Here is a 13,073-nt window from a genome sequence, read left to right on the forward strand (position 1 = left end):
ATAATCATGCCTTGGTCATTTATGTGAATGGAGGAGAGAGATTATCCCATGGAAAACATTATTTGGGGAAATGAGAAAATATACTTCAGGGGAGCGATGAATAAATGAAAAAGAGTATTTCTTATGGGAGAGAGTAAAGTATTAATTGACGAAGGAGATTAACACATTCCTTATCCATGTTGTTTACTATATGGTTGTGATTTGAGCATGAAACACTCTTTAGAACCAATGTGAGTTTGGGCTTAAGATGTTTATATTAATGGGAATTGTGAATGGGGGATATAATACAAATAAGAAGACATGCATTTGGTATTCATAGAACTTAAATGGTGGTAATGATGATAGTGACTTGTATTTGAAGGAGATTGGCAATGGATTACTAATGGTTGAGTTATGTATGGATGACTTAATCTTTGAAGGTGACGGTGATGCAAGTGAATCATTTGAAATAGAAATGAAGAAGGAATTTGTGATGATTATGATTGGTGAGAAAAAGTATTTCTTGAGATTGGACTTTATTTAGCACAAAGATGGTATATTCATATCACAAGCTAAGTATTTGAAAGACTTGTTGAAAAAATTTGGACTGGAAAATTCTAAACCTGGCTGAACACCTATGGAAAATGTTCACAAGTTATCTAGACAGGATAAAATACATACTATTGAACAAAAAAAGTATATATCTATGATTGGAGGATTGCAATACTTGACAAATGCTAGACCTAAAGGGTGTACCAGATTTTAGATTACGGTATGATAGATCAAATGACTTATTGAATGAAGGGTACAACTCATTTTGGATTTTGGATTGGGGAGACAATGTGGACGATAGAAGAAGTACAAGTGGTTGAATATTTTTATTAGGAGGAAAATTTGTTTCTTGTTTAAGCAAGAAACAAGATTATATCCGACAAAGCATTGTAGAAGAAGAGTATATTACAATTACAAACAATTGTAATCAGATCATTTCAATGAATCAAAGGCTGAAGAACATTTGGATTGAGTTTACAGATTATATTATCGTACATTATGATAACACAAGTACAATCAGTATGTCTAAGAATCTAGTGTTACATTCTAAAATAAAGCATAGATCTATTAAGTATCACTTTTTGAGAGGGAAAGTTGTAGAGAAAGAGATTATATTAGAGTATGTCAATATAAAGAAGTAGATATCAAACATATTTACAAAACCTTTGTTGGAGGATACACGTAAGTACTTGAGAGGTATTCTTGGAGTTATTCCCAAGCCTACTTTTGAGTAGTTGATGCAATGCTTGTATTAGTCCAGTTGTTGTAGAGCACTATTTGATTATCTGGACTGGATGCTTGAATCTTCCTTTATGGGGAGTATCGGTGTTTGAGCCAAGTCATGAAGGACTCTTGGTATTGATACTTAATAGTATCTTTGGATTCTTCATGCTATTGAAGATGTTATGGAGTTTGATATAATGATGGCTTTATTGTTGATGTAAATTTGGGAGAGACTTACACATGATAAACATCATTTTGAACAAGAAAGAGTACATCATTTGGGAAGGATACAACACATCATATATCACTCTATGTGGGTGATATATGATTAAGGCAAGGAATTTGATTGATTAGGAGGATTTTAAGATTTTATTGATGAAGAAGATTTGGAAAGATGAAAACTACATTCTGATGTTGATGTTTTGATTGTATTGTATCTCCTAACAGAGATGTAATATTGATGAGCACACTAAAGTAGAGGCAGCAAAAAAGATGAAGATGACATTTGTTAAGTGAGAAAAATCTAGGGTTACAAGTGTGAAGAGTTATGAAGTCTGTGAGCTAACAATTTATGTGTAATTATAAAAAAAGGATACAATGATGCAATCTAATATCCTTAAGTGTTCCTATATCACTATTGTAAATTGAAAAAGCCCCAAGGACGACTCAATAATATTCTTTAGGACTTAGTATAAAGGAAAAAATATTTCCTTGTGGTAGTATGGAGATTTTGTGTAATGTGAGTATGTGAGATCCAATGAGCATGGTAAATAATATCTTTTGATCAGAGAAGTGTTTTGTGCAGTAGGAGCATGGTCATTTGACAAGGTAATGTATTTGGCAAGGAAGTTTATACGAGGAAAGTGTAAAGGTACATCTATATTATTGAGTGAGGATACTATAAAGACTCTTTCGAGAATGAGTCCTTCTAACTTCTCATCAACTCCGAACTCCTAATAGGGTTGGAAGATCCTAACAAAGATTCAAAGTCTCCAAACATGGACTAATATGTACTAAATATATTTCTTTAACTCTTAATAGGGTCCATCCTTTCGCAAGGAACATTTATATTTGTACATCATTTTATGCATTTCCTAATCATGGTTTTCCAAAAAATCTTGTGTTATCGTATATGGTTATCTTTCTATGGTTTTTACATTTATTGTTTATATGTTTCAAAATTAATAATAATAATAAGAGTTATCTTAATTTTATAACTTATTCATGCTCCCTATCCACACCTCCCCTCAATTATCTTGGTGGACTCTACTTTCTAACAGTTACGTGATGTGATGCATGAACATAGGATGATATAATAGTTTGACTATATATGACACAATATTGATGAATCTTTTATCAATGATATCATCATGTCGAAAGAAAAATTTAATAAGGACCTTGCACATTAGGGAGTATCATATGCATATGAATTTATGAGATGAGTACTCAATCATACCATAGTAATGCAGAAGAGAATAAATGTACCAAGTGCAAGTAGAAAATGAAATTGGGAGCACAAGAGAAAAAGAGGCAAGTCAATATTTTCTTGCAGCTAGAGGATAGCCATTCCTAGTCTTTGATTCTTTGTAAAATCTATATGCCCACCCCATCATTCTCATGGGGATAATAAATTGACCAAAGTTACAAAAGACAAGGGCATTGAAGGGGAACAGACACACATGCGCGCGTGTGTGAGCGCACACACACACATAGACCAAATAGTGTATGACACAAAACTCCAATTATCATGAATGCATTTTCATACATCGGGTCTCTAGCTAGATACACTATAGGATAACTATGTAGATTCTCTAGGAGAGTCATTATATGTCTTACATAGGCGAAGTAAAATCAAGCCACCATTCTACCTCTCATTGAAGGCCATACTTGGAATGCATCTTGAATGCAACTCCCTTTGAAGAATAGATGTTGTGTCTTCATTATAATTCTCTTTAGAGACCAAATATCTCACCTTTGTTTCAACTCCCTGCAAAGGATAGGTGTTCAATGCTCCTATCTTTCATTAAGTTTTATTGAGCATATATTTATTTTGTTATCATTTATTAGACCTTTCGACATTACCATGTTAGCCAATTTCGAGTTGGAGTAAGCATGAGAAGATACTTGACACCTCTACTCTATATACCCAATATACCCTAAATAACCAAGTACAAGTATTTACTGAACTAGACATCTTATTAGTAGTGTGGACTTGACAATGAATTTTGAGATCCACAAACTAAAACCATAGAAGGAGAAGAAACATTAAGTACAATCCATTTCCAAAATTTAAATAGATGACACAATATATATAAAACATCTAAGTGACATGGAAAATAAAATGGTGACAAAAACTACCAAAAATCAAATACATTAGATGTCATTGAAATCTATAACCCAATTCCAAAAAGAAGTCAAACTTACATAAAAATTCAATAAAATTCAAGGTATATTAGATATGTTATACCTCTTTCCCATCTATTTAGTAAAATATATTTGTTATTATAATTAATTGATTGAATTAAATTGTTTGTATCAATAGATGTTACATCTGGAAGTGGAGAACATGCAAAAATGGATCACACATTTAGAAAAAAGATACAGGTAAATATTTTGTTTTCAATTTTTGTTGAATTTTCATTTATTCATGTGATAGTTTTCAAATTCTCATAAATCTTTCCTTAAATTCCGATAAATATATCTATGTAGTTCACTAATATTAAATATTATTCTAATTATATAGACATATGATTGGTGAAGATTTAGAATTCCTAAATTTCAAGGAGCTACAATGTCTTGAGAAGCAAATGAGTTTGGCTTCCAGAAGGATATTTTCAAGAAAGGTAAATATATACACTTATAGTTTAATGTTTTACACATTGTCTTATTAATGATATAAGTACTATATTGAATTTCATCAAAGTTATATAACGTTACATTAATACTATGCATAAACCTATCAATATTTTTAATTATTCCGAAGTATAAAATGAAGTTAATGTATGATTCACATATTAGTTAGAACCAAATTTACATTATCTTATTGAGAGCATGCTATTTGAACATTGCAGGAAAAAAAGTTAATAGATCATATTCAGTCTCTAAAAACGAAGGTAAAAAATATTTTTCATTTCAATAAAATATTATAAAGTGTTATTTTATGTTAATATTAATTTTTCTTTTAAATAGATTAAATTAAAATATACCTTATATATTATCTAAAAATTAGTATGTTGGTCATATTGCAGTTCACACTACAACTAAATGTGATTACGCTTATGATTTTCTTAATGTCTCTTATGGAGTTATATGATATCCAATAATATTTTTAATGCTAATTACTTGATTTAAGTTCATAAGCGTTGACACTAATGCCAAGAAAAGTAGGTAGGGGGCATAATAATAGCATCCTTGATGATAGCAAAGTGCTTAGCATAGAAGGCCATTATCGACCACAACCATGTTGTACTAATATTCTATTTATCAATATCATGTCTAACATACCTGTTCAATTTTTATGTGATAGGATGAGTTGAGTGGGAGCATCCAACGAGAAGTTGAAAGGGGGGGGCGGAGGTGGTCAATATCGTTCCCAATTGGGCTCAACAATGAGGAAGATTGTACAAATCAATAGCATGCCTAGGAGGTCAGGTCGGAGGCTGCCACACTAATTGAAGAACAATAGGCCAAATAAGAGTATTTATGCCAGTCATCTATAGGCTGCAAAACGACAGAGATGGTGAACAAACTAGATCAAATCGAAGATGGTGGTCATCCTAAGGGTGTTGTGATGTGGAGCCTAATCAGACTCAGAGGTTTATTCTACTTGATTTTCATCTAGATTATTTCTATGAGGGTTTGGGGGAAGTGCCCCCATGATAGGGTGAATGGGCAGTGCTCTTGGGGTTAAGGATTTAATAATGGGATGGTGATATTGTAGCTTCTTGTAGTGGTATTGAGCCATAAGGGATTATCGATTATATTTAGGTTGTAATCACTAGATAATAGTAATATTGGACTTGTTGTTGGTGGATGTAGCTCAAGGACTGGGCTAACCACTTTAAATCTTGGTGTCTTTTGTTTTCTTTTATGCGATCTACTATTTTCTGGTATTGGTTATATTTGCATGTAACTGTTATTTTTGTGTGAGGTTAATCATAAAAAAGGGGTATGCCCCAAACTCTATGAGAATAATACTGTGGGGGCTGAGCCGATGGCATCTGATAATACGTTAGAGGCATAGGTTCTAGATGTGCTCGATCGAAGCCCAATTTGATTCAAGCAGAGAAGGCCCCCAAACCATCGAGCCGTAGAGAACCATCGGTCTAAGTAGAGAGTCTGTGATGGACAACTTGGACTGAGTTTTCTAGAAGTGGTCTCTGAAGTATTGTCTCGAGTATGACAAGGGAGCCCATACCTTACTAACTCTTGACTATATAGCATGTGTCAAATTGAAGTGAGGTCTATAGAAAATAACCCCAAGATACATTGGACATGGTGATCTCAATCTCATGTCCCTAAAAGTAGAAGTGTAGATGAGAGGTCTTCAAACAATTAAAGATTATGACTCGAGTTTTACCTAGATTCACTAAGATTTGTCGCAAGTCACAAAAGAAGGATAGATAATCGAGAAGCCTCTGAACACTCTCTTCAGAGGAGGCTACAAGGTTCACGTCATCTGAAAACAAGTGAATAAAATTCAGGACTTGCTACAGGTAGCAACCATGTGTAGGGAGTGAGTGGACATTAAGATAGGTTCCCATCTCATCAATGTAGACACCAAATAGGGTGGGAGAAAGAGGGAAACTCTATTTCATGCCAATAGTACTTTGAATCCAGGCTGAGAAACCATCTGGTGTCTTTAATCCACTAGTAACACTATCATAAAACATCACAATGGTTGTTAATAAAATCTTTGAAATCTTGATATCTATCAGTCTCTAGAAAAGGATCACCTGCAGGACTATATCAAAGGCCTTACGAAAGTCTGCAAAGCAACAATAGACTTTCATAGAGTTGTGGTGAGTCTCATGAATGGTAGCCCATAGAGTCAAAATGTCATCCATAGTCTAATAGTCAACATGAAAACTAGCATGGCCCCTAGCTCTACAATTTGTCGTGTCAAGGTCTGTGGAAAGAATAATGTTCAAAGATGTAGCATAGAGCTTGGCAAAGGTATACCCAAGCATGATAGTTCTATAGTTACTAGCGTCTGTCGTCGAGCCAGTCTTGAGAATCGGATAAGTGATGTGTCTCAACAAAGAGTAGGAAAATTGATGCAAACAACTGTATTATAGAGTGTAGGAATAAAGGAAACCAAGATTAGGTTGTTGAGCTTGAGGAGCTCATCCTGCAAACCCTCCTCATTAGAAGCCTTGCTGTAACTGAAGGAGGGATTGACACTAGGAAGAAATGAAAGAACACTTCTTATAGCCAAAGAAATCACTATAGGAGCTGCACAACATATTGAAATCATCAGACTGTGACAAGAAGGTTTGGTGTAGGTGGCGGTGGAATGACTTGCAATCATCATTGTACTGTTGGTTCATAGGGAAACTTCTATGGAGTAAAGCTTGACAACATGGGCAATAGGGGATGGAGAGGAGAGAAAACTCTCATATCGTAGTGGAGAAAAGGTCGGACATGGAGGAGACTTGGTTAGACATAGAGAAACCAAAAGGGGGAAGAGGTTGTCTTAGATGGATGACGATAAGGTCACTGTCACTCTTAAGGAAGTGGAAGATGATCGTGGTGAAGCCAGCAAACTATAGGGGGTTGGAGATGTGGCTATATTGGTTACTCTAGATATAATAATGATAGAAAGATAGAGGAAAGATCTTGGTTTAAGGGCACTTATTTCAAGTGTGGAGAGAAAGAAAATTGGAGTTAGTAGAAGAAACCCTTTGACTTGTGAAGAAACTGCTGAAACACCAAATATACCAAAAAATTGCGAGAATTTAATATTGAAAATGATCTTGTCAAATGAAGAAGTTAGTGAAGAACCTATCTTGAGAATAAGTTTGTTCAAGACCAAATGTAAGGTCATTGGAAAATTTTACAAGGTAATCATTGACAGTGGAGGTTATGTTAATTTTCTTTCTGAAGAGGTTGTTAACAATATGCAATTGCAGAGATTGAGACATCCTAAACCATACCATGTTGCTTGGATCAAAATAGACAATAATTTTCTTGTAAGTGGACAATGCCTTGTTAAATTTAAAATTGTAAATTATCGTTCTGAATTCTTGTGCGATGCTACACCTGTGAATTATTGTCATATTTTTTGGGTAGACTTTGGCAATATGATAGACAAACCTTGCATAAGGGTAATTGAGAGTAGTATACTCTTTGAGTTTATAAAAAGGAATAAGATGGTGTAGGGGAACCTAGGTAGGCTCATGAAGACCTAGGATGTTAATCTCAGATTGGTTTTGACTAATGAGTGTATATACACTTAAGTAATCTACTTAGTTCATATCGAATAAGTAACATATGTTGATCATAACATATAACATAGTCCATGTTGAGTAAATAGTGAGTGCCGAGCTACTCAAGTAGTGATTCAAGTGTCAAGCAAGTAGAGATTCAAGTGAGTCACTCAGATGCCAAGCAGATAGTATGTGCTAAGTGATTCATGTGTCGAGCAAGCAGTGTAGGCCGAGTCACTTAGATGCTGAGTGATAGCATTAAAGTTATAGTTAGTGCCGAGCACTAGGGACTTCAGATGCTGAGTAGTACAATTTTTACATAGTTGTTTGTATTAGCACAAAGTACTATATATACTATTTTTAAGCTGACTTAAGTATTGTTTGATGATTCTAATTCATAAGGATGAATCTTAATTGTGAATCTCTATGCATGCCAAGCATCCAATTACAAAAAGGGAAGGTTTAAGTAGCAATATGAGTGAATCATAGCCATTGATTCATACCTAAATTGAAATTGCCTAGGTCTTCTTAAGGAAGATGAACCCTAAACTTTAATGAGATGGAGATAGGAATGCTAAGAAAGATTGATCAGAGTTTGTATGTACAAATTGAGCATTCACAGTGATTAATGTTTTATGAATTGAGTTACATTCTGGTATTAGCTAGAAGTAGAGCAAGGAAAAGAAAAAAGAGGACAACATCGGTACATTTGATTAGAAAGGATCAAGTACACATCAGTATAGACGTGATCTAACATCAAGAAATAAACTGGTACCCTAAGGATCATTGCTGAAACATTTTAACAGGTGAATAGTTTAAATCTCTTAACAGAGTGTTCGTAATAGGCCATAGTAAATCTTTTAACAGGGTGCTTAATTCATTGTAAGTTAAAGTCCTCTTAGCAAACATACTTTTAGCAGGGTATTTTAAATCCTTTAATAGGGTAAGATCTAACAATCTCTTAAGCCTTTAACAATGTAGATCTTTCATAGGGTAGATAATGTTTCATGATCAAACATTGTAACCTTCATTAGATACACTTTTATTACTGTAGTAGAGAAGATTTTTAAGTTTCATACCAACCCTATAGTTACCTTCTCCTTGGAGGGTTTCTGGTAACCAAATATTTTGTGTCATACATGTGTTGAATACTTACGTTCATGCTATGGATGTATATGCTTAATTTGATATTTTAATTTATATGAATAGATTGTGAGATAGATGTGTAGCGAATAGTTTTACATGTTGAATGTTTTAAGTGCTCATTCACCCCTCCCCCTCTCACATGTTGGAAATGATTGAAAAGATCATGAGGAAAATTGTTGGAATGATCATATGGAACTGGTAAAGAATGTTCTCAATCATTGTTTTGTCATTGATATCAAACTTGCTACTTGCAGGAATGATAATTGCTTTAGTGATCCAAATACTATCAATTGGTTGATTGACAACGAGGAGGCAATCAATAACACGTAACTAGAACACCTAGAGAAAGGTTGAAGTTATGAAGTTGTAATGAAGTCCAAGGATTAGCTAAGTCATTGATGAAAAAGTGTATTGATGACATAATCTAAGATACAGAGAATAGGCACATTGAAACATATCAAAGATGTAAGGTTTTAGCTAAGTCATTTGTAAAGACTAACTGAGGTCATTAAGGAGCAGAACAGATTCCTAGTTGAAGCCGAGGAAGTGCCGAGTGCCGAACAGAACCGAGTGCTGAGTAGAATCAAGTGTTGAGCAGAATCAAGTGTCGAGCAGAATCGAGTGTCGAACAGAATCAAGTGCCGAGTGTCGAGCAGAATCAAGTGCCGAGCAGATACAAGTGCCGAGCAACATAGAGATGTCGAGCATCAGTAAACCAATAGTGCCGAGTTGCTGCATTATTTTAAAAATTGAAGATTTGCCAGATCTAAGCTGACATGGTGGTTAGCTAGAGGTCTATGAATTAAATGGGAGATAAGAATGATGAGCTGGTGGCATAGAACACCATGTAGAATGTTTTTGGAGAATACAACTAGACTTTAGACAAAGTTTTCTAGATAAGAGCAAGATATGGGGTAGATACATTGTATCCTACCTAATCCATTTGAAATGCTAAAATTGGAGAGGGAGAATTGAGCAGAAAAGGAAAACCAGATTTCTATTTAAGGAGTCATAAGGTCATGAAGCAAAAAAAAGGAGAAGGTGGTCGAGCGTAAAAGCATGAAGTGCTAAAGAAGGTGCTAAGGAGAAGAAAGCACAGAGACTCTGTTTGGATAGACGACCACAAGGATGATTGCATTGGTATGATGAGTAAGAAGACTCAAAGAGACAAAGCTTGAGAGGAAGACAAGCTATGAGAGCTGAAGTAATTAAAGCCAAGCAAAAGGATAGAACTGAAGTGAGATTTGAAATCTGCAAAGTATGTTGTAAGTTGTATCAGATCAAAAAGCCTTTATCGTTACTCTCTAGCAATTGTAACAGTTAGTTTAAATCCTATGGACTTAGGTTAGTTTAATAGCCATGAGGTAAATCCTTTAACAGGGTTACATTCCAAGTCAATATTCTAAAGTCCTTTGATCAGGCCAATTGCTAACAGTTTGGTGAAATCCTCTAACAAGGTCACATTTAACAGTGTGTTGTAAGCCTTTAATAGGGTAGGCTTTTAACAAGGCATCACTTTAAAAGAGTGAAAATCAAGTAGCATGTTACTTGTGTTTTTTTCCAAATTGGGTTTCCACGTAAATTACTGTGTTATGTGTTGATCTTGCATGTTTTATTCCTCCATGTTGATTTGTTGTAACTTGCTAAGATGGTTGATTTAAGTTTGGATGGATGAAAAGTTTATAGACTCATTATAAGTTGTGAAAAAGTATTATTCTAGCATTTCGACCTTGGATAATTGATTCACCCCCCCTCTCAGTTATTTTAAAGAATTCTAACATCATAATGTACTTTTCTATTGTATTTCAAAAGATTGGTATCAGAGCCAAGTTTTTTGAATGAAAAGCTTTACAACTCTAAGTAAAGATATGAGAGATGAAAGTCTACAAATTGGGAAAGACTATTGAGAACCAAACAATTGAAATACAACTTGCCCTACATCATCTGAATGATGTAAAAGATCATTGAAGAGAAGGAAATAAATTGCTATTCAGGAGAATGATGCACAATATCAAGAGATTGAGACTAATAAATTATTTTCAAATAGAAACTCCAATGAATTTGATGCAGTAGTTGCAGATCTGATGGAAAATAATGAAACCCTAGTTGAAGAGGTCAAAAATCTAAAGGGAGAACAAGAGATCCAATTAGTATTGCTATTTGTAGTAACCAAGCAGAAAAAGAAAGTTGAAGTGGACAAAGTAATGATTGAAGATGACAAAAGGATTTTGACCAACAAAATGGAAGAGAAAACATCGGAAGTAACTAGGATCGATAACATGCAATTGGAAACCTTGAGGCAAATAATGACCCCAAATCATGCACTAAATGCAAAGGATATTGAGATCACAACATTGAAGTTGAGAATGAACAACTGAGAAAGGACCTAAAAAGAGAAAAGGAGTTTGATGATTGTTTCAACAAACCTAGTGAAGCCATCAAATACTTTGAACAATAGAGAAATACCCTAGATCCAAGAGTGATACTTCTGGATTGGGATACAGTAGTACCAAAGAAGGAGAAACATCCAAAAGTGGTGAAGAGAGAAGTAACAAAACTAAAAACTCCAAACCTAGTTGTCATAATTGTGGTAAGATAGGTCATCTTGCTAATGTTTACAGGAGCAAGAGTACGAATTAGAATCCTAAGTAGAAATTCATGGGTCATTACGATAAATGTAACAAACAAGGAGATCGGGCACATGAATACATAACCAAGACCACAAGCTCACAAAGATTTGAAGGATACTTCTATAACTTTTAAAAGTATGGATATAGAGCATATGAGTGTAGATCAAAGCCTAAATGGTCATCAAACAAGTAGACAAAGGTAAGGCATAGTGATAATTCTTATAACTAGGATTATAATACAAGGTATAGTTATCACTACTGTCAAGAATATGGACATGTTGCTGAAAATGTCATGACCCCTCCCAAAAAGGGAATCCTACAATTATAACTTAATAAAAGTATATTATTAAATCAAACATTCACAAAAGGTAAATATTTGTAGTCTAATTATTCTGCTTAATTATTTAATAATAATATAAATTTATATTATCCATAAAAATAATAATTATATACAATATATATTAATTTCTATATATATTATAGACATTTAAATATAATCCAATAAAACAACAAACTATACCTAATTGAGATACAAAATACAATACACAAGTCCAATAAATAAACCTAACCGACATTTATATTATCAACATATACAACTAAATAATATATTAATGAAGCAATTTGATAACATTACATGTCTACTCACTCAAAGGACACATCTTCTCACGAGTAATAGGTATTTAGAGTTGAAAAAGGATTGGGTAAAGGGATAGCATTGGAATTTTTCCCGTAATAAAAGATAGGGAACGACATCAAAATTCACTAATAGAATGCATGGAATAAGAAAAATACCAGCACCGACATCAATGCAAGTATGGAGTACAACATTAAAGATATAAAAATCGTTGTTACAAGCGGACAAATGGCACCATAAAACAATACCGTGGTGGTACGAAGCAGACATAGTACATTGCCGAAAGAGATTTATTGAAGGATGTGGAACAAAGTTAATAGGGAGCATATTGAAGACTGCCATATTTAAGAGGTGTGAAACCTCAAACACGATGGTATGATAGACATATCGACACTGAGTCACATTAGCATAAAATGTACGTGGGTACACAAGCGGTATTTGAACAAGAAGGTAGGGCATCCGACTTAGATTGCATGTCAATAACAAAGCTTGTGTTGATCTCATATTGGTTTTGATAATTGTGTGTGGACACACTTAAGTTATTTACTTAGTTCATGCCAAACTAGTAATGAATGCCAAGTATAATATGTAAATACAAGACCATGTCGAGTTGCAATGAGTGTCGAGTCACTCAAGTGCCGAGTAGACAGATGATGCCGAGTGACTCAAAGTGCTAAGGGAATAGTAGATGTTGAGTAAATCTCTTAAGCAGAGTGGTCCTAATAGGCCTTACTAAATCCTTTAATATGACGACATTCCAAGTGAGTGATCAAAAGTGCTTCAACTAGGCACACTTCTAACAGGGTGTTGAAATCCTCTAACAAGTTGGGACTTAACAGTCTTTGTAATCCTTTAACAGGGCAAGCCTTTCATAGGGCAGATGATGTTTTATGGTCAAACCATTGTAACCTTAATTGGCTACACTTTATTTCTGTAGTAGTGAAGAGTTGTAGGTGTCATCCCCACCCTAGTTTTACCTTT

At 34.3% G+C, this 13,073-nt stretch overlaps 1 protein-coding gene across 5 annotated transcripts in view; it reads left to right on the forward strand.

Annotated features, from left to right (window-relative positions):
- Positions 1–13,073, forward strand: part of LOC149564757 (MADS-box transcription factor 15-like) — a 287,442-nt gene that overhangs the window by 208,148 nt on the left and 66,221 nt on the right. For 3 of the 5 annotated variants that reach the window (XM_089818352.1, XM_089818353.1, XM_089818349.1), the window contains 3 exons: positions 3,797–3,858; positions 3,998–4,097; positions 4,326–4,367. In XM_089818352.1, coding sequence (XP_089674478.1) covers positions 3,797–3,858; positions 3,998–4,097; positions 4,326–4,367 — 204 coding nt within the window. The remainder of the gene's footprint in view (positions 1–3,796; positions 3,859–3,997; positions 4,098–4,325; positions 4,368–13,073) is intronic. The other 2 variants (XM_089818354.1, XM_089818350.1) reach the window with 1 other exon arrangement.

The sequence above is a fragment of the Cupressus sempervirens genome, chromosome 3 (genome assembly GCF_028749045.1).
Source record: "Cupressus sempervirens isolate cs-2001-9-10 chromosome 3, ASM2874904v1, whole genome shotgun sequence".
Classification (NCBI taxonomy): domain Eukaryota; kingdom Viridiplantae; phylum Streptophyta; class Pinopsida; order Cupressales; family Cupressaceae; genus Cupressus; species Cupressus sempervirens.